The 23674-nt window shown below is 32.2% G+C and overlaps 2 protein-coding genes across 2 annotated transcripts; both read left to right on the top strand.

The window, feature by feature from the left end:
- Positions 1 to 13796: 13796 nt before the first annotated feature.
- Positions 13797 to 16370, top strand: LOC106779720 (protein PLASTID MOVEMENT IMPAIRED 1-like). Its single transcript, XM_014667933.2, has one exon. It carries the CDS (start codon positions 13797 to 13799, stop codon positions 16368 to 16370), a length of 2574 nt encoding a protein of 857 aa, XP_014523419.2.
- A 4636-nt stretch (positions 16371 to 21006) lies between these two features.
- Positions 21007 to 21969, top strand: LOC106757265 (protein PLASTID MOVEMENT IMPAIRED 1-like). The gene has a single exon (XM_014639900.1). The coding sequence runs from the start codon at positions 21007 to 21009 to the stop codon at positions 21967 to 21969; it is 963 nt and encodes a 320-aa protein (XP_014495386.1).
- Positions 21970 to 23674: the final 1705 nt, after the last annotated feature.

Here is a 23674-nt window from a genome sequence, read left to right as displayed (position 1 = left end):
AGATTTGTTTCTCTCAATAAAAAGTTATGATAAAAGTATAATAATAAAATCCAGATTGAATAATTCAGTCCATCTATTAAAATAATAAATATTCCATCTATTAAAAGTATAATAATAAAATCCAGATTGAATAATCACTAAAATATTCCCTTAAAACAAAATAACAATTATACTTTTTGAATCTTAATTTTTTCCAATTTAGATATTAGTATTTTATTTTTAAATTATGCGCATTATTAAATCATAGTGATTAGTGATTAGGTTCACGTATTTATATGAATGCTTGATTAATAATTTTTATATTATATATCTAATGATTACATATATAATGAAATATTTATCTTTCTATTTAATATTAAAAAACTATAATTTTTTTTAATTTAAATTTATGCAAACGTCTTCTCTCATATTAGCCACGTGGATTGCAAGTTACGGGAAACAAACCAAAACAAAACAAAACAGGTAAACAAGATAAAAGTTCAGTCCCTCCTATATATATATATATTTCCTTTTTCATACTATGATTCGTTCCGCATAATCCGCATTAACGTTCCTATTTTCAACTACAAGGAGGAATGAACACATCTCAAAGTATGTGTAATGAATGTGAAAGTTGACTACGGAGACTTAGACTTATGATGGTCTATTCTATTTTTGACAGAAGACAGAAGACATACAGTTTATGTTCTTAGAATTACCCGAAATTAATACATCGTATACACAAATAATTAGATTAATAAAGTATTGATTGGTTGGTGAGGAAAACAAGGACGGGGAAGAAGGAGAGAGCAAGAACTATCGTTGATTTAGTGAATGGTGTTGTCGATTGGTTTGTGGTTCTTATATACAAGAAACAAAGATGCTACCTATAGCATAATCTGTTTTTACTCCAATCAATATTGTAGAGTTGAAAAATGTTATAAAATTATGCACAATTTCTCTTAATCAATCAGATTTGTGAGAGAAAAATACAAATACAAAATAATGATACTCAAATCGAACTTTTGAAATTATACTACAAATATATAATTGATAAAGAAAAATTTAGAAACAAATTCACTTTTCTCTCTCTTAATTTATTCTTGCCTACGTTTCTTCTCTACTTGTTGGAATTTATTACAAAAGAATACGTAACATGTATTTATAAGTGTACATAAGCAATATTCTCCATTCACTTCGCTTTCCTATTTTTAAGTTTTCTAAAATATTGTTGATTTTCTCTTTTGTGAAACCAAGAAATAAGCATCCTTAATTTTCTCTCAACGGAGGATGTAATTTTTTTTTGTTTAGTTGACCAATTCTAACAATCTCTCACTTAAAGACTGATTTTAATTTGTCTTCACACCTTGATCATTACACCAATCTTATGTAGTCTATTATTGTAGCAAGCCAACTGAAGTTGAGCACAATTTTAGTTTGTCAATGGTTACCACTTTTGTTAACATGTCTGCTGGATTTTTACTTCTGAGAATCTTTCTAAATGTTAGCACCTCATCTTCAAGCAAAGATCTAATGAAGTGATAATGAACATCAATATGTTTTGTCCTAGAGTGAAATGCTGAATTCTTTTCCAGATGTATTGCACTTTGACTATCACTATGCAAAACACTCATCTCTTGGATGAATATCCCAACTCTGTTAACAATCCCTGAAGCCATACTAATTCTTTACTGGCTTTTGTTACTGCTACATACTCAGCTTCTATAGTGGATAAAACAACAATATTTTGCACCTATGACATCCAACTAACAATTGTAGTACCAATAGTGAAAATGTAACCAGTAGTACTTCTTCGGTGATCTAATTCACCTCCAAAGTCTGCATCTACGTAACCTTGTACTTTTAACTCTCCTTTGCTAAAGTACAAACACTTCTTTGTAGTGCCTCGTAGATATCTCAAAATCCATTTAACAGCTTCCCAATGAGCTTTACCTGGATTTGACATAAACCTGCTAATAACTCCCACTGCATGACCAATGTCTGGCCTTGTACAGACCATCGCATACATTAAACTTCCGATAGTTGAAGCATACGAAACTTCAGCCATGGACTCCTTTTCCTTCTCTGTCCGAGGAGACTATTCTTTGGATAGACGAAAATGACTGGCCAAAGGTGTGTTAACTGCTTTGGCGTCTCTCAAGTTGAATCTCTGCAAAACACGGTTAATGTACTATGCCTGAGATAGCTGCAAAATACACTTTTGCTTATCTCTTGTGATTGCATTCCAAGGATCCTTTTTACTGGATCCAAATCCTTCATGTCAAATTCGTTTCATAATTGTTGCTTCAAACTTCTGATCTTGTCCATATCTAAACCAGCTACTAACATATAACAAAATGATATAACTGGACTTATATCTCTTGAAGAAACAACAGTGGTTGGCATTACACTTCTGGAAACCTTCGTTGTGCATGAAGCTTTCAAACTTCTTATACCACTGTCTTGGAGCTTGTTTCAAACCATACAAGCTTTTTTTTAATTTGCACACCATGTTCTTTTTTCTTTCTTCTAAGAAGCCTTCAGGTTGATGCATGTAAATCTCCTTATCTAAGTCTCCATGAAGAAATGCAGTCTTCACATCTAGTTGCTCAAGGTATAATCCTTCACTGGCAACAATACTTAAAATAGATATGATGGTATTGACTTTTACAATTGGAGCAAAGATTTCAATGTAGTCAACTCCTTCCTTTTGCTGAAATCCTTTGACAACTAGTCGAACTTTGTATCTCTTGGACCCATCATGATCCTCCTTCACCCGATACACCCATTTGTTGTGAAGTGCCTTTTTCCCAACAGGCAACTCTACTAGTTCCCATGTCTAGTTGGACATTAAAGACTTCATCTCATCTTTCATGGCAAGCTCCCACTTACTAGCATCTGTCATCTGACATGCTTCCTCATAATTTTCAAGCTCTCCTTCATCAGTTAACATTATATAATTCAGATATTTTCTATTAGGTACGTGAGGCTGAGAAGACCTTCGCAAAACAAGAGCTAGAATAGAAAGTTCTGGTGTGTCAAGTTCTTCATTATCATTACTTTCACATGATTCCTCTGATTGAGGAGTCTCAATTACAGGAGTTTTTGGGACATCATCCATCTCCACATACACTGGTCTACTTTGTTCTGAGTTGTTATTGCATGTGTTGTTCATGTCCTTATACATCACCTTTTCATTGAATATCACATCTCTACTGCGAATCATCTTTTGATTTTCATTATCCCATAACCTGTAGCTAAACTCATCTTCACCATAACCGATGAAAGTGCACTTCTTCGATTTAGGATCAAGCTTATTTCTGCCTTGATCACTAATGTGCACATATGCTACACAATCGAAAATTTTGAGATGTGATAATTTTATCTCTTTACCACTTCATACCTCTTCTGGTATTTTGTGCTCCAATGGAACCGACGGACCTCGGTTGATTAAGTAAGTTATTGTGTTGACTGCTTCTGCCCATTACTGCTTTGGTAATCCTGATTGCAAACACAAGCTTATGGCTCTCTCTGTCAACGTTCTATTCATGCGCTCTGCCACACCATTGTGTTAAGGTGTACCTGGCACGGTCCTCTCCATTTTGATCCCGTGCTCATAACAAAACTTCTTAAATCTAGTGTCTTCATATTCACCACCATTATCCAAACTAAGCTTTTTATCTTTAATCTTGTCTCATTTTCTACCATGGCTTTCCAAATTTTGAAAGCTTCAATTCAGACTTATTTTTAAGAAAGTATGCCCATACCTTCCTAGAGTGGTCGTCAATAAAAGTCACAAAGTATCGCTTACCACCAATGGATGAGACGGTTGTTGGACCCCAAACATCAGAGTGAACAAGCTTAAGTCTTTCTTTCTTTGGGATTCTTCCACGTCTCTGAAAGATTACTCATTTATGCTTTTCAAGTATACAGTCTTCACACATGTCAAATTCTATTGATCGAAGACTTGGTAGTTTCCCCTTTAAGTGCATGATATCCATCCCTTTCTCACTCATATGACCTAACCTCCGGTGCCATAGGTTAGGATTTTAATTCATTGCTACTGCAATCAAATGACAAGTTCCTTCTGTCTTTTAGAGAGTACTATTCTTCCTACCACGAGCAATTGTCATTGCACCCTTTGAAATCTTCCAATGATCACCATGGAAGACTGTTGTGTAGCCATGATTGGCTAATTGGCCTATTGAGATTAAGTTCTTTGTTAGGTCAGGAGTATGTCTAAGATTTTTCAATTCTCATACAAACCTATTTAACTTAATCTTCACCGCACCTTTACCAGCAATCTCACAAGATTGCTCGATTACCAAGGTAAAATTTTTCAAGGTTTCCAGGAACATAATTCTCGAAGAATTCTTTCTGTGAGGTGGCATGAAAGGATGCTCCAGAGTCTAACACCCTAGACTATTCCTTGTTCTCTAAAGAACATATCAATGCATCTTCTCCTCCTGAGGTTGAAGCAACATTTGTTTCTACTTTATCCTCGTGATTCTTCNGTGCACTCTTGCACTGGTTTTTGTAGTGTCTCACCTTTCCACAATTCCAACACTCAATTGTCTTTGAGTTTTGGAAACTACGGTGATTCTTAGAATTGGATCTTCTTTCCTTGGATCTTCAACGTCCATATCCTCTTTTCGAACTTCTTCCTCTTGACTCTGTATGCAAAATTGAAGAGGTTGAAGATTCTCCCGACTCTTTCCGTCGAATCTCTTCACTAAGAATCAGATCACGAACATCGTCAAACTTCAATTTATTACTTCCTGATGAGCTACTCACAATTGTGACTGTAGCATTCCAACTTTCTGGTAGAGAAGACAAAAGTATCAAGGCTCGTACTTCGTCATCAAATTCAATTCCAACTGAACTCAATTGAGTTATGACTATATTGAGTTCATTAAGATGCTGCGATACCATATTGCCATCTGACATCCGCAAATTAAATAACCGCCTCAACAAATGAACTTTGTTTGAGGCTGATGGCTTTTCATACATACTTAAAAGAGCTGTCATAAGACCCATTGTGGTATTTTTTTTTGCAATATTAAATGCAACATTGCGGGATAATGTTAATAGAATAGCTCCAAGAGCTTGTCGATCGAGAAGAATCCAATCTTCATCCGTCATGTTTTCTGGTTGATGCCCTGAGAGAGGTTGATATAACTTTTTCTGATACAAATAATCTTCAATCTACATCTTCTAAAAGCCAAAGTTCGTACCATCGAACTTCTCAATTTTTATCTTTCCTTCATTTGCATCCATTTCTCCCACTTAAATCTGACTCCCTTTGAACCGTTGACTTGATTATAATAATAACAACCGGCTATGATACCAGTTATTGGGAAATTATGCACAATTTCTCTTAATCAGATTTGTGAGAGAAAATACAAACGCAGAATAATGATACTCAAATTGAACTTTTGAAATTATTGCAAATATATCATTGATAAAGAAAAATTTAGAAACAAATTCACTTCTCTCTCTCTCTCTTAACTTATTCTTGCCTACGTTTCTTCTCTACTTGTTGGAATGAATTACAAAGGAATATGTAACATGTATTTATAAGTGTACATAAGCAATATTCTTCATTCACTTCGTTTTCCTATTTTTAAGTTTTCTAAAATATTGTTGATTTTCTCTTTTGTGAAACCAAGAATTAAGCATCCTTAATTTTCTCTCAACAGAGGATGCAATTTTTTTTTGTTTAGTTGACCAATTCTAACAAAAAATGATTTTTTGACACACTTAAATTTTGTACATTCATTGGACACTACTCCTACTTACTTTTTACTCTATTTTTCTTGAAAAAATACAAAAACTTACACTTTTATAACCATTTTACCATTATATTCTAAAGCTGTCAAAACGGGTAACTCAGCTCGACCTGGCCCGGCCCACCACGGGTTGGTCACTTAGTGAGCCAACCCAACTCGACTCATTTATTAGCGAGTCAGAAAAACTTGAACCCGACCCAACCCACCACGGGTTGGTTGGTAAACGGGTTGGCTCACTAGCCCATTTAATTACATTTTTTTTTTCTAAATAAAGAAAAATACAAACTTTTTGTAATTTAAATTTAAACAATTTTCACTCCAAAAAAATTATGTTAAAGACAATTCAAAATAATAATAAAAAGTACAATATAATCCAAATGTCATTCAAAAACAAACACAAAAAAACATACAAGTTTCTTATATTCATCATTTTTTGTTCTTGTTGTAACCCTTGACCCTTGTTCTTGTTGTCTCCAAATTCACTAATAAAGAATTTCCTAATATCAAAACAATTCTGACAATCAATAAAAAAATATTAGTCAAAAAAAGAGAACCAGTACTCAACAACATCAACAAAAAATATTAGTTTAATCTGTAACATAATTTCCCAAATTCAAATATATCAAAAAGAGCTCGTTCAAATAATGTATACTCAAATTGTTTAAATAAAATGAACAAAATCTGATACAAGCATGTCAGGACATGAAAAAATCATTTTGTGTCTTCAAATCCCCCAGAACAAAAAACAAATTTGCAAACCCCTATTTTTGTCATTATAGGGTTTTTGAAAAAAAAAAAAGAAAGAGAAGTGAGAAAACAAAAATGTGGAGAAAAGAGAAGAAAAAAGGAAGGGTGTTTTAACTGCTCCTTGAAGAATTTCAGTGAAGTGAGGGGGAGAGCACTGTCAAATGAGAGCAAGTACCGTGAGAGTGATTTGTGAGAGCAAAGGTTACTTTTTTGGTATACACAATGAGTGAAGAAAGTATTTTATTTTGTAGGGTTTCATAAATAAAATAATAAATTAAAAAAATAAAATTAGGTAGGTGGGTTGGTGGGCCAACCCGGCTCACCACGGGTTCAACCCGCATGAGACGGGTCTAAATGAGCCAGGTTGAAATCTGACCCGCATATAAGTGGGTTGTATTTTTCAAACCCAACCTGGCCCGAACCCGTGACGGGCCGGGTTGACTCGCGGGTTGTGACCCATTTTGACGGCTCTATTATATTATGTGTCAAATTAATATAAAAGTGTATTGTGATATCATTACTCTTGTGCAATTTTATGAGAGAAAGGAATAAAATAAGAAAAGAAAATTGATATTTTGATAAAAGAAAACAAAAACACTTAAGAAATTAATATTTTAATTATATTTTTTAATTTAAAATGTAAATATATGTTATAAGATTATTATAATGAATTGTTAAGATATATATTTTATGGATTTCAAAATATTTTGTTTTTAAAAAAAGAGTTGATATTTTAATTTTAAATAATATCATAATATCACTAGAATGAGTCGATAGTCTCTTCACAGAGGTAAAAAATTTATTTAACAAGATTTTAAATAGATGGTGGAAAAAGAAAGATCTTTAAAAAGAGAATGGTGGTGGAGAGATGGCAGAGAAAGAAGGAAAAGTGGTTTTTAAAAAATGGATAGAGTAAGGTATTTATAGAGTTTCTTTTCATTAAGTTTAGAGTCTCCCCTAAATTTCTATATGTTAAATTCAGTACTTAATAAATTTGTATAGTTTATTGAATATTAAAAAAAAATAAAATTGAAGGACTCTTATTTCATTTTTCTGTGTGACGATTATTATATTATCGTATCTCTTTACTTGGTGTTATATATTATTTTATAATTTGAAACAATTTTTATTTTGGAAGTTGTACATAATTATTTACGAATCATACTTCTAAGGATTTGATTTGAAATGAAAATTAATTCAATCAATTGTATTTCATAATTCCATGCATTAATATGTTATTAATGCATATACTTTTTTAATATCAAATGAATGTATGCAGTTATGTAATTAATTTTGACTTCAAAACAAATTCTTCAAAAACGTTCTAATAGTGAAATAATTAACCACTAATAAATAATCAATTTAATATAACAAGAATAGCATATTTCATTTTTAGTATAATAAATTATAATTTTAATACAAAAAATTTAATTTCATTACTTTATTTAATCGAAAAAAATTATTTAATATTTATTGTAATAAATCATCTATTTATCTAATAATTAATGTATAAATTTTTAGGTTTAAATATATTTCTTTATTTTAATTTTCTCAAAGACATTTCAAATTAGTCTTTAATATTTTTGTCTGAAATTCAATTTCAATATTTTTAAAATTGATGTAATTTTAATAAAAATATCAATATAATATTTATATAAAAATTAAATTTATTTTTAATTTGAAAATTATCAAAATTATTTAAAAAGGTAGAACTGAATTGAATATAAGATGACACGTGATATTAACATTAATATATAATATTATTATTGTTAAGATATGATGTTGACTTGACATGTAAACAATCATTAATTTTTAATTAGAAAAAGTTAAAAAAAATTAAAAAAATCAATAGTATAATCACTTTCCCTTCATAAATCTTGAATACTTTTTTAATATCTATTAAATTAATATAATATATTCACTAGTGCAGAAAGGACTTTAGACATATGTTATTTTGGGCTTTTAACGTCAAATCCTGATCCAACGTCTTTATAGAAGACGTTAATGGGACGTTGGACTTTATAGATCAGACGTCTATATAGACGTCGAACTATATAAGTCAGATGTCTATATAGACGTTAGACTTTATAGGTCAGACATCTAAAACGTCGCCGTATTTGATTAGATCTTTCTCTGCTTGAGGCCTCTCAGGTTGCTCCTAGTTCATGGTGATTCGAGCTTACAACTTTATATTTCAGTTGAAGAGAATGCACTGTACGTTTTTTTTTTTGTATTGGATGATTTTAAAAATGTAGTGGAGGGAACTGGAGAAGTGCAAAATGCAAGAAATCGCCGCCCAAGAACGTCGCCCAAAGACACGAGCAAAACTACACCAAAACCCAACGAAAAAACATTTTAATCGGTTCAAATGAAAGATAATTCATCAAAGAGTAATATAATCGAAGTAAAATTAATTTTAAACGGTGCAAAAGTGAGAAAACGAACCTAAAAACGTTGCTCATGGAGAGAAAATGCGAGAAAGATAATGAACAGTGAGTGCGCGTAACTGCTGCCTCGCGTTCACAATGTTTTAATGCAGACATTTAGAAGTCGGTTACCCCCATAACAGATGTCTATAGACGTCGATTCCCCCTACAACAGATGTCTAAATTGCTTTAGAAGTCGAAGTGGCGGGATCAAACGTCTAAATGAATTCAAAAAGTGACTTTTTAGATTTTTGGGCTGAGTATTTAGAAGTCGGTTCCCGCCATAACAGACGTTTATAGACGTCGGTTATCCCCACAACAGACATCTATAGACGTCGGTTCTCCCCACAACAGACGTCTAAATGGTTTTAGAAGTCGAAGTGGCAGGATCAGACGTCTAAATGAATTGAAAAAGTGACTTTTTAGATTTTTTGGGCTGAGTATTTAGAAGTCTCGCCATAACAGACGTCTATAGACGTTGGTTCTCCCACAACATATGTCTAAATGGATTTAGAAGTCGAGCCCCCATATCTGACGTCTAAATAGTTGTTTTATTTATGAAAAATTTCACCGGTCATTTTTTATGTTGGATATTCAAGGATCGGACGTCTAAAGGATGATGTTAAAGGTCTTTTTTGCACTAGTGATTATATTTAATCATATTATGTTAATATGTTTTTCATGTAACCTATTAACAATTTTGAATATGTGATGTTTTTCTTGAAAGAAGCATGTAACATAATCATTTGTTGCCTCAAATAATCAATTAATTAGGAAAAGTTTAGTTTCAACAAAATAATTTACAACAATTGATTATTTATAGTTCATAATCAATTATTCACTACTCATATAAATGTGTAACATCTGAATTTGAAATATATTTAAGATGACTATCTTAAATAAAATTTTATGTTTTAAATTTTAATCAAATTAAGACAATAAGTAAGACGAATCAATAACAACAAAAAAATTACATACATCATCAAAATTATCATCAAATCAACACAACGTATTATAGCATGTTTCGATCTGAATGTATTTATTCTTCTAAGGCGTGTCAAATCTTTAAAAAACTGATATTTTGACATGAGAAAAAGACAAAAACATCCACTTAACTAATAAAAAATTAATATTTTATCACGTTTTTTATTTTTAAACTTAAAACTAGAAAGAGTCCGAATTCTGTTTCAGAGGGTTTGAAAGTTTTTTTTTTTAAAAAAAAAAAAAGAGCATGTTACTTTGACACCAGTAAAAAATAAAAATATTTGCTTAATAACTTAATAAATTAATATATTAATCATAGACTATTGTTTTTTTATTTAAAATACTAATATATATTATACTATTAACTAAGATGGAGAAAACAATTGAATTGTTAGGTAAGATAACTAGGATGTTGAGTTCATGCAGTAGTACCATTATGACTGACAAACTTCTTTAATTGAAGAATCAAAGTAGTGTACATAACACATCAAATTGCCAAAACTAAATTACTCCAGAAAAAATAAATTTAAACTTCAGGAAATATGTGACAGTGATTGTTTCTTCTTGTTACATGAAGAGAAAAGTAAGATGATATACAGGTAAAAGATGAGAGCATTTATTGATAAAAATCGATATTGTCGACAATTAAAATTTATAATTTATTGATAATGTATAAAATTTGTCAATAAATAAAATTATTATTATAGTTTACCGATAATAAAAAATTTGTCAGTATAATTATTGTCAATAAATTTTATCAACAAGTTTTGTTAATCTTTTAATAATTATTGACGAAAAAATTTATCAAAAGAAAAATTCTTAATAACTATCGATAGAAAAAATCGTCGATAAATATTACGATCTAGTTTATTTTCTTTTTTTTTTCTCTTTTTTTTCTTTAAATTTTATCAACATCAGTGTTCCACAATGGTGACAATGCTTGGTTACCTTGTTCTACGAAAAAGAAAAAATAAATACTACCGATTGAACAAAGATGGTGGTGACCTTGTTGAACAAAGATGGCAGACTCCTAACTGAATGGAGACGATGGCAAGGCTGAACAGAGACTACAACCCGACTGAACAAAGATGAAGGCTTGTATAGCTATTGTGGTGGAGTTGAAAGGAATAAGAGGGAGAAGATGAAGTTGCCTCGTGAACTAAAGATGAACGTCTGCGAGAGAGTGAAAAATATATAACGTTTCTCACTCTTTTTACTGACAAATTTATCGACGAATTTTTCATCGATAATGTATATTTGATTTATCGACGAAAAAATTTGTCGATAAATAAAAAATAGGCAAGAAAATTCTCACTTATTTTATCGACGATTTTTTTCGAAAGTAATGCATGTTTAATTTATCGACGAATTTTTCTATAGATAATGCATGTCTCATTTATCGACGGATTTATTGATGAACTTTTTTGTAGGCAATGCATGTTTCATTTATAGTGATTTGTTTCGTTGGTAAATGAAATATATATTACCGACAAATTTATTGACGAATTTTTCTATTGGTAATGCATGTCTTGTTTATTGACGATTTTTTCTGTAAGCAATGCATGTATTGTTTAATGATGAATTTTTCTATAAATAATAATTCTATCAATAAAATTCGTCAGTAAATAAAATTTTAAAATTCATCAATAAAATTCATTAAATGCAAATTTATTGACAGATGTATATCAATCGATAAAATTTCATTGGTTATTTCAAGAATTTTTGTCTTAGGGAAGTTCAAGTTATAAGGGTGTGTTCACTTGGGGGTGATTGAAGGTGATTGGGAGAGAGTGATTGGGTGGATTTGAGGGTAATTTTTGTTGTTGTTTATTTGAGTGAATTTGGAGGTAAACGAGAGTCAATTTTGAAATAAAGTTTGTGAAAATTGGTGTAGAATTTAGTTTATATGACAAATTAAAAAAGATCTAAAACTGAATAAGATGTAAAATCTAATTCGGTTACCCAATGTATCATTGTAATGTGAGTGTCTTATAAGTCTAAATATTTGTATTTATTTTTCACTATATGTTTTAATTGTTTGTTTGGTTAAACTTAAAAATTACGAGAAAACATTTCGATATTAAATTCAACTATTTTAATCATTAATACATATTAAATATTATGTATTTTTTTTTATAAATTTTAAAATAAGCTTTGCATTGACAGTTTAATTATGGCTAAATTAATCATAATCATGACAACTTTAATATTAAAACCCAAACATTAATAGTATCCATATTCCTTAATTTTACCTTAAACCTTGACGTTACGATATTGGTTTGTGCATATACTAGTGTACACGTATGCTCTTCAACTTGTATCACTTAAAGAAATTAATTGTTTACTTACAGGTTGCAGCATATAGCTACATTGACTTAATAGTATTTTTATCTCTATATATATCTATGATACAATCTTTTCCTTTTATTTACTTTTTTTAATAATGTGAATTATATATATTTTTTTAAAAAAATTTAATATGATCTCTTTTATTATATCAGCGTCGGTCATTTAGAGAAAGATAAACTAATATATTTTAATACAACCATACAGTAGAAAATTTCTGTCATTACAAAGTTGATCAGACAATTAACAAGGCATCTGACAAGGGAAAACCAGCATTAAATTTGCTGGGCCAATTTGCCTATTAATTTTCAGATTGGTCTTCGTAACAAGGACACCGTCAATGTCATATCCACTTCAAATATACTGCTTCAGATTTTCTTGCTTCACTTTATTACTGCAATCAGTAATTTTGTATACCATAAAAGGATATATAATAATTTTTAGTTAAATATATTTTTATATCTTAAAATATGAATAACAGAGGTATATTATATAGGAATTACTGATTGAGCAATTCTCCTATACTGTTGAACACTGTTAAGAAATTATTACGGTTGCTAGATAAAGGCCAAACCCAATGTTTTTGAAGTAGTGTTACATTTGAGAAAGTTCAGAAGATAAGAACACGAAAAAGAAGGTAATAAATCCCTAGAGGCAGCAGTACCCGATGCAACCAGAGCTTCATGGACTGTCAAAATCGTCACAGACAAATAAGCTATACGTACTATACGACTCTTGAGTAAATTGTAAGTCACAATCATCAATATGTAAGAGGAAAATAATAGACATAACCTGTTAAAATTGCATGGACCACATAAAGTTTACATTGCAAATACTTTTCCTTCACAAGCTCTTATGTAGCGTGATCATCAAGAACAGACAGGAACTAAGGACTTCCAAGAAAAACTAAATGCCAACGATTATGATCAAATAAAATACCTACTGATAAATAACTACTAAATTTTGCATATTTAGACTTTCCCATATGAACTAAGATACCTCTCATTACATTACAGGCAACTTCAACAAACACACATACATATAGATTTCTTAGTTTTCACGAATTTCCTTTTAATATCATTCTAAAAGATTATTTTTAATAGATGGATTTGTTTCTGATATTATTTTAAAAAGTTCTTTTCAATGGAGATATTTATGTATATATAAACTCATATCCAATTCTTCTTTTATTCGATGTAGAACTTTGTTTGTACTCAACACTGAGTTACATATTCTGGTGCTATATTAAATTCAATGGGACCCTTTGGCTATTAATTTTCAAACTTGTCTTAGCCATCAAGGCAATGCAATTCCAATGCCATCGTTCATGTTTCATCCACCACAAGTTATACCTCATCACATTCTTGGTTTAGAATGGTCCAGCACCTTCTCTTTTCCACCACCAATGAATAGTACTTCCACCTAAGTTAACTAACCAACCTTCAGAGCATCATCACCTTTTCTTCTTCCTCGTCCAAAACACTCTCTCTTCAATTGTGAGATACAACTTCTTCATTCACTAATGATGGCAGATGATAACACTACCAAGAGAAACTCCAGCGTTCAGCTCCTAGAAGAACTAGAGGCCCTTAGTGAAAGCCTTTACCAATTCTCAGACACAGCTAGAAGAACTGCTTCATTAGCTCTACCAAGAGCTTCACCTCCTCTTGTCTCATCTGCTGAAGATGACAATGACACTGCCAAAATTGACAACAAACAAAGCAACAAAACTTGGTCTCGCCGAATGTCCTTGTCTATATGGCGATCAAAGCCAAAGCCTGAAGATGCCAAGGCAACTCTTACTCAGCCAGAAGGCAAAAAGTTTACTGACACGGAAAATTCAGGTGAAAAGAAAGGAATTTGGAGCTGGAAGCCTATGAGGGCCATTTCACATATTGGAATGCATAAACTCAGCTGTTTGTTTTCTGTTGAAGTGGTCACTGCTCAAGGCCTTCCTTCCTCCATGAATGGACTACGGCTTTCTGTTTGTGTTAGAAAGAAAGAGACTAAAGACGGGAGTGTTCAGGCCATGCCATCAAGGGTTGATCAAGGTGCTGCAGATTTTGAAGAGACCCTTTTCATAAGGTGCCATGTTTATTGCAACCATGGCAGTGGAAAGCAGCTTAAGTTTGAGCCAAGGCCATTTTGGATATACCTTGTTGCAGTTGATGCCAAAGAGCTTGATTTTGGAAAAAACTTTGTGGACTTGAGCCAGTTGATTCAGGAATCCATTGAGAAAAGCCAGCAAGGGACGCGTGTGAGGCAGTGGGACACAAGCTTTGGCTTATCAGGGAAGGCAAAAGGAGGAGAACTGGTTCTGAAACTTGGCTTCCAGATCATGGAGAAAGATGGAGGAGTTCAGATATATAACCCGGAAGAGAATTTTAAGTCTAGCAGGTTCAAAAATCTCACCACTTTTGCTCGTAGACGCTCTAACTCATCATTCAGCTTGCCTAGTCCAAGAATAACAAGCAGAAGAGATGCTTGGACTCCTTCACAGAGAAGATTAGCAGAAGACATTCAAGGTGTGGATGATTTTAATCTTGATGATCCACTCATATTTCATGACGCCCCTCCCTCTACCGAGAAACTTGATGGTGGCAAAGAGAAGGTGGAGGATTTTGATCTGCCGGATTTTGAGATTGTTGATAAAGGAGTTGAGGTTCAAGAGAAGAAAACATATGAAGGAGAAGGATCTGAGAAATCCATTAAAGTGAAATCAGCTACAAGTGAGGTTGTCAAGGAAATAGTGCATGATCAGTTGCGCCAGACTAGACTAACTGAGCTTGAGTCAATTGCCAAGCAAATAAAGGATCTTGTGTCCATGATGGGAGAAGATAACAAAAATTCCACAAAAGGTGATGAAACTGAGTCACTAAGATTGGATTCTGATGAAGAAACTGTGACAAAGGAATTTCTTCACATGCTTGAGGATGAAAATATCAGAGGTTTCAAAACCAACCAATCTGAAAAAACTCCATCAGAAGTTACAGAGTTAGAATCTGAAGTGTATCTCCCAGATCTTGGCAAGGGCTTGGGGTGTGTAGTTCAAACAAGGGATGGAGGCTACTTAACATCTATGAATCCTTTGGATAAAGTTGTAGCTAGAAATGAGACTCCAAAGCTAGCAATGCAGATGTCAAAGCCTTATGTGTTGCCATCAAATCAGTCATTAAATGGGTTAGAGTTGTTTCAGAAATTGGCTGGCATTGGCCTTGATGAACTCAGCTCTCAAGTTTTCTCCATGATGCCCCTGGATGAACTGATAGGTAAAACTGCAGAACAGATTGCCTTCGAAGGCATTGCTTCAGCCATCATACAAGGAAGAAACAAAGAAGGAGCCAGTTCAAGTGCCGCTCGTATAGTTTCTGCCCTCAAAGGCATGGCAAATGCAATGAGTTCAGGAAGACAAGAGAGGATTTCAACAGGACTTTGGAATGTGGATGAAACTCCACTTACAGCAGAGAAAATTCTAGCCTTCACAATGCAAAAGATTGAGTTCATGGTGGTTGAAGGGTTGAAAATCCAAGCTGATATGGCAGAGAAAGAAGCTCCCTATGATGCTTCACCACTCTGGACAATGGAAGGAAACAAAGACAAGGATCTATTAGGTTCTGCTGTTTCACTAGAGGATTGGATCAAAGATCAAAGCTACACTAGCACTGGTGGAAGTTCTGATGGTGAGTCTTCAAATATCACACTCATATTTGTTGTCCAACTAAGGGATCCAATAAGAAGATTTGAAGCAGTTGGAGGTCCTGTGATGGTGCTGATTCATGCAGCAAGTGAAGACACAAGGGGAAGTGATTACCACCAAGATGATGAAGAGAAAAGGTTCAAGGTAACAAGCATGCACGTGGGAGGATTGAAGGTGAGGAGTGCTACAAAGAACAACAGTGAATGGGACAGTGAGAAGCAAAGGCTAACTGCAATGCATTGGTTGATTGAAAATGGGTTGGGGAAGGCAAAGAAGAAAGGCAAGCATGCATTGGTAAAAGAGCAAGGATTTTTGTGGAGCATTTCATCAAGTATAGTGGCTGACATGTGGCTCAGAACCATGAGAAATCCAGATGTTGATTTGTTTATGAAGGAATATTAAGGATATCCACTGTGCTGTTAATTATGCAGGTAGTTTTAGCAGCTTACGATATATATACAACTACACAATCTTGCAAACATGTAGCATGCGTGGGCTCCAAGAAAAAAGTTTAAGAGAATATTCTTGTTAGTGTTTGAGGTTTATAGATAAAATAATTGTGCCAAATAGTTACTCGTGGGTCATAGTTAGCTAATTGCTTTTTGTAGAACCAATAAAAACCTGCTACCACTTTTCTCACATTCCTCACATCCAACCATTGATAATAACTTTTTGTCTCTTCTTTGATTGATTTGAGAAACTGCTGTGCTTGTAGTATATATAAATTTTCTACTCTCGCTTATAATTGATGTTTGATTCAAATGTATTGTAACTTAGTACGAGAATTTTGGTTAAACCGACAAAGCCAGCATGTCTTTTTTCTTGGAGTGCAAACAAAGTCCCATATTGAGTGAAAGAAGAACTGGTCAAGAGTTTATATACACATAGATATCTCCAATGGTAAGAGATTTTTTGGAGTGGTGTCAAAAGCAAAACCATGAGGGTCAGACAATGTTTTACCATGCGTCTGTTTTAAATATTTTTTTTAAATATAAATTCAAATAGACTAATAAAATAATAACACGAATCCTGTTGTCAAAAAGTGTTATCAAAATATCATTATCCTTACAAGTATTTCCTAAAAATTTTCTCTATATATGAAGATTCTCAGTAATAAAGATTTGGTGGGTGTAGTTATTGTGCCTTATAGTATTTGATGAATCATCAAAAAGTAGTGAATTATATATTTGTATTTAAATTAGTTTATTGGAAATCTTTCACTTTTTTTATAAATATTTTTATATAAAGATACAAATATGTTTATTGACTATTTATATTTAAGAAATTAAGATCGTGATAGTATAAATATTTGATATTTGTCGAATTGTGCTATATATACAATGCATAAATAAAATAAAATGATAAACTCTTTCATATTATATATCTTTTGTATTTAAAATATATATATTTTTGAAACCCAAAATCCAACGAAGCATGGAAGCAGGATAGATATGGTTTAACTATCTCATTTTCATCTTTTAAGTAAAAATTCATCCTCATCATCGTCCATTATCGAATATGATATGAAAATTTATCTCGTCTCCACCTCCAATATACCCATGCTCGTCCTACTTCTTTATAGTTTCAAATATCAATTAAGTAACTATTCATATAAAATAAAAATACAGCAAAGAAAACATTATATCATCAGGTATTAAAGTTCAAAAGGATAAAAGATGTTTTTCTCTATTTTCAAAATGTCAAGAAAGAAATTAAAATTATATAAGTATCAAATAACAATTGTATAAAGGTAAAATAATTGCATAAAAGAGTAAAAGCGATGACATGTGTGTCTTATAACTAAATTACAAAATTAAGGGTCAAACACAATAAGTTTGTTAGATTACATAACAAATTAAATTTGTTTTAGTAATTTAAACTAGGACGAGTATGTGAATGACATCATTATGAATATATACACATTTATCCCCATCCTCATACTCAATTTAAAAGATTGAATATAACTCATACCTATACCTATAGAAAAGAGTTGCATCGTTGATCCAATGCTTGAAAATCCCATAGAAAAAAGCAAAAGAAAAAATACAAAAAAGACAAAGTCAAAGTCATGTTAGTTCCCTAGTGTTTTACAAGTGATCATTTGTAAATCTTAACCCTAAATTCATCTATAAAAAATTAAAATTATTTGAAACAAGAATAAGAAGGCAATTGAGAAGATTCAAGATATGAATGTACTAAATTGGATAAGTTTGATAAGAGAGTTTAAGTGGCTAAGGATAAAAAGAGTATGAGACAATTAAAAAATACTCAAACAAATTGTTGAATATTATTAACAAGAGGTAAGATTATTTGTTAAAGAGGAATATCCTAATAGTTGACTTGTTGATAAAATTATAGTAGTGATGTCAAATAGATACGAAACAACTTATACTACTTTGTTTAGCAACACAAACGACTTATTCACATTTATTTTGACGAAAGTGATACATGTCTTGCAAGTACAATAATAATAAAGATTAATGAAAGAAGATTGTATTGTTGAAAGTATTTTACTTCATGGTGTTAAAAGGACTTTCAAAGTTAAGAACTACAAAAGGAGCAAATACACCTAAAATAATAATAAACCTATTTTTCTGTCTTGCTTGTATTACAAGAAAAATAATCACCAACATAACAAATGTTGGTGAAGGCCAGATGTGATACAAAATGTTACAAATGCGGTCAACCGATACATGCAGAAAAGATATGTAAATCTTAACATGTTCAAAAAGATGTAAAGATTGCAAATGATGAATTGGAACATGAACTAGTTCTTGCAATGTTTTATGTTATAATCGATTAATCTATAGAAAATTGTCTTATAGGTAATTTGGTTCTACAAATCACATGACTCGTGATTGAAAACTTTTCAAATAACTCAACAAATCAAATAATTTTTAAAGTAATAATTGAAAATGAAAAATAAATTGTAGTGAAAGGTATAAGAACAATAACAATTAAAATTTATTTAGGTGTCAAATTAATCTTTGATATCTTGTATGTACTTTATATTAATAAAAATTTAAGTGTTACTTAACTATTAGAGAAAGGTTCTAATACTTTTTTTAAAAATAAACTTTGTGTGGTTAAAGATGAAAAACCTAAAAATATTCAAAGTTTATATGAAAGATAAAATTTTACTTTCGATTTGATGCAAGAGGAATTTGTTATAAATGAAAAAGATCTAAAAGAAATCAAGATTAAAAGATGATAATATCTCACGAAGAAGTTTGATGTCAAAGATAAAAAAAAGTAGATAATAAACTACGTTCTAACATCCATCAAATGTTCTATATTACTAACATTTGTATAATAAAAAATATTAAATTGAAAGAATATGAATGAGAAAACATGGAAGACTATTCTAATATTAAGTTTGAAAAATGATATCGAGAAAAATATAATGATAGATAATAAGTAAAAAGAATAAAAATAACAAATCTTAAAATTCAAAATTATTATAATACTATATTATTCAGATTTAGAAAATTAAAATTGAAGAATTATCTAAATGGACCAGAGTGTGGGTCCAATGACCCAATAAACCATTTACCTTGAACAGGGTGATGATTAGCCAAATTTTGATAAGTTACATAGTAAGTGTTACACCATGAGATTTGGTAGGCCAACACATACTTGGTCAGGCCGCTTAGTAGGCGGTTCATAATTATCCCCAGTATGTGACACACGGTAATGGTAGAAGGCATGCAGCCCTCAACAAGTGGCAATTAGGTACTGGTAGATGACACAAGGTTCTGATGGGTAACACACAATCCGGTAAGAGGCATATGTTCATCAGCAGGAAACGCTTAATCTTTGGCAGGGAGTAGCGACATTCAGCATGTGGCACATCCTTCGACAATTAGTTTTCAACCCTCGATAGGAAGTATCTGATCTTCAGGAAGTAGCCCTCAACCTTTTGGTAGACAGCTATTAACCTTAAGTAGGTAGTACTTGACTTTCGACAAGAAACATTTATCCTATAATAGATGTTGGAAGTCTCACATCGATTAAAGATAAGACTAATTGTGTGTGTATATATATATATATATATAAATATGTGTAAATCTCACCTTACAAGTCGGTTTTGTGGGATTGAATTAGACTTAAAATTCATTTCTTAATAATAAGTAGCATTTAACCCATGGTAACATTTGACTCCGAACAAACAATATCCAAAACATGTCATGTACTAAGTTATGTTAGGAAGATATATCAATAATGACAAGATCGAAGGACATTCGATCATATCCAATACAAAATGTTTGGGTACATTCATTGTATTTTTCTCATAGTGATAACTTATTTAAGAATACTTCAAGAAATGAAATTTTTAGAATATGTCGAGAAAATGAAGAAACATAATGTTAAAAAAATCCAAATGAAATACCAACGGCGAAGTGAGAATACTTTGTTGGGGTAACTAAATATAGGAGCATTAGAAAGATATATATTAACCATATTATAATTTAAAAAATAAAATAAAAGTATCATAAAATAATGGAGTTCCGTAATTGTATTTCAAGAATCCTTTTCAAATGATGTTTACCAAAAAATCTTCATTAAGAATAAAATTCCAGAAAGAGGAGAACGATTGTATGCACCACACACATACATATAAACAGCTCCACCATCACTAGGGCTTCCAACCAAAAATTAATGCCCAACAATCTATAATCAAATAAAAAAACATCTATGTAGTATACACGTGTGACTTTATTGACAAATAACAACTAAAATTAATATTTGAAGTTACACATGTAAACTAAAATATTCCTCATAACATATTCAACATTAAATTCGATGGGACCATTTGCCTTCAAACATGTTTGGTCATCAAGGAATGCAATATCGCTCATGTTTTATCCACCACAAAATATACCTCATCACATTCTTGGTTCAGAAAGATCCAACACCTTCACTGTTTCCACCACCAATGCACAGTCCTAACACCAGATTTAACTCACCAACCTTTCAATGTGAGCATCATATTTTCTTCTTACTCCTCCCAAAATCTTCGTTTTTGTAGCAAGTAATGATGGCAGAAGATAAGAGAAACTCCAATGTTCAGCTCCTTCAAGAACCAGAGGCCCTTAATGAAACCCTTTTCCGATCACACACCACAAACAGAACCAGAATGATAACAGCTTCATTAGCTCTACCAAGACAAGCCTCATCTCCTTTTGTCTCATCTAAAGATGACAATGACCCTGCTAAAGTTAACAACAAACAAAGCAACAAAACTAGGTCTCGTGGCATGTCCTTGTCTCCATGGAGATCAAAGCCAAAGCTTGAACATGCCAAGGCAACTCTCATTCAGCCAGATACCATTAAGTTTGATGAGACGGCAAGTTCAGGTGAGAAGAAAGGGATTTGGAACTGGAACCCTTTGAGGGCAATTTCTCATATTGGAATGCAGAAACTAAGCTGTTTGTTTTCTGTTAAAGTGGTCACTGCTCAAGGCCTTCCTTCATCCATGAATGGACTTAGGCTTTCTGTTTGTGTTAGAAAGAAAGAGACCAAAGATGGGAGTGTTCAAACAATGCCATCAAGGGTTGATCAAGGTGCTGCAGATTTCGAAGAGATCTTTTTCATAAGGTGCCACGTTTATTGCAACCGTGGTAGTGGAAAGCAGCTTAAGTTTGAGCCAAGGCCGTTTTGGATATACCTTGTTGCAGTTGATGCAAAAGAGCTTGGTTTTGGAAGAAACTGTGTGGATTTGAGCCAGTTGGTTCAAGAATCCTTTGTGAAAATCCAGGAAGGCAAGCGTGTGAAGCAGTGGAACACAAGCTTTGGTTTGTCAGGAAAGGCAAAAGGAGGAGAACTTGTTCTGAAACTTGGGGTCCAAATCATGGAGAAAGATGGAGAAGTTCATATGTTTAACCAGGAAGAGAATTTTAAGTCTGGCAGGTTTAGAAAACTTACCTCTTTTGTTCGCCAAAGATCCAAGTCTTCATTCAGTTTTACTAGTCCAAGAATAAGAAGCAGAAGTGATGCTTAGAATATCATTATAATAATATTATTATTTTATTAAGAACAATGCTAGCATGATACACTTTTGCATGATATAATTTTACATTTATTTGAGACAAAATATAAAGATAAAATTGTCGTAGAATTATAAAGTTTTATATTTTTTTAAGAAAGAAGAGTAAAACGTAAGAAGGGATAACGTCAAATGAATGTAAAAAAGTTAGGTATGTTAAAAAATATTTTTGTTTTATTATTATTATAATAAAAAAGAATAATGATTTTTTGACTCACTTAAATTTTTACATTCATTTTACACTATCTTTACTTCCTTTTCACTCTATTCTTTCTTAGAAAAAATACAAAACTTTATACTTTTATAACGATTTTACCCTTGTATCCTGTGTCAAATGAATATAAAAGTATGTCATGATATCTGTTTCGGTTGAAATTGTTCGAGGGTCGATCATCCTTTCTTGCTCTACTCTTTTTTGATCTTCAATCCTCTCCGAGAACTCAATCTACTATGATGAGTTGTTGACTTGCAAAAGACACCCTGACGCTCAAGTCAAATATGTTTCATAAAAAGGTTTATATTTAATTAAGATAGAAGATGATCATTCTACCTAGACATCAATTGTATATTTATAGGGTTTGTGACAGCCAAGTCCATTGATTAACCATTAGGGCAGCGTATTTTTAGGCAATCAAACCAAATAATCAATTATTAATACAATATATTTGTAAAGTGTAAGGTAATTTTGATCTACTAATACCTGATAATTGCCCATGAATGACTATTAACTCTGATTGGTATATTTCATATAGTACATAAGTCCCCCAAGCCCAAGCAAGCTCTTTTATTTGAAAGAGGTGCGCAGGGATTATTATGAGCTTAAAAAGAGGTCGCTCACGTTGTATTTAGGGAGTCTATATTCGATGTGCTTTAAGTCTTCATTGCTCCCTATACCGAGCAGCGAACTCTAGGAGTTCTCTTTGGAACTGTTCCCTAGACTAAATAGAAAATGCTAAGAGTTTTCTTTGAAACTTTTTCCTGTGCAAGATATTTTCAGTCCAAAAATATGCGTTTAAATAAAATAAATTAAACCCTTCAATATTTTATAATGAAAAGGCATTGGAACTTGAGAAAGCTGAACATGTTGAGTAGTCGACTGATAGTTCTTTTTCGAACTTTATGCATTAAGTGGGGCTTTCTGAAGCCCTTTTTCGGACTTCCCCTGAGCGGCTTAAGACAGGAGTTATTTTTCTGACTTCCTACTTTGAGCGGAGATTTCTGAAGCCATTTTTTTGACTTCTTGCGTTGATCGGGGATTTCTGAAGCCATTTTTCTTACTTTCCCCCGAGCGGCTTAAGGCAGGAGTCATTTTTCTGACTTCTTGCATTAAGCGGGGATATCTGAAGCCATTTTTCTTACTTCCTCCGAGCGGCTTGAGGTAAAAGTCATTTTTTTGACTTTCTACGTTTAACGAAGATTTCTGAAGCCATTTTTCTGACTTCCCCCGAGTGGCTTGAGGCAAGAGTTATTTTTCTAACTTCCTTGAACAACTAGTTGTAGAGGATTGAATCTTCCTGTGCAACATATTTTCTCCCATGAACATTGATCTGAACCTTCCTACACATGATATTTTTTAATCATAAAAATATGAGTTAAATAAAATATTTATTTTTATAATGAGATAACATTAGAACCTGATAAGGTTGAACTTTGGTCTGAA

The sequence above is a fragment of the Vigna radiata genome, chromosome 1 (assembly GCF_000741045.1).
Source record: "Vigna radiata var. radiata cultivar VC1973A chromosome 1, Vradiata_ver6, whole genome shotgun sequence".
NCBI classification, from domain to species: domain Eukaryota; kingdom Viridiplantae; phylum Streptophyta; class Magnoliopsida; order Fabales; family Fabaceae; genus Vigna; species Vigna radiata.
This window is presented reverse-complemented; position numbering and strand designations above follow the sequence as displayed.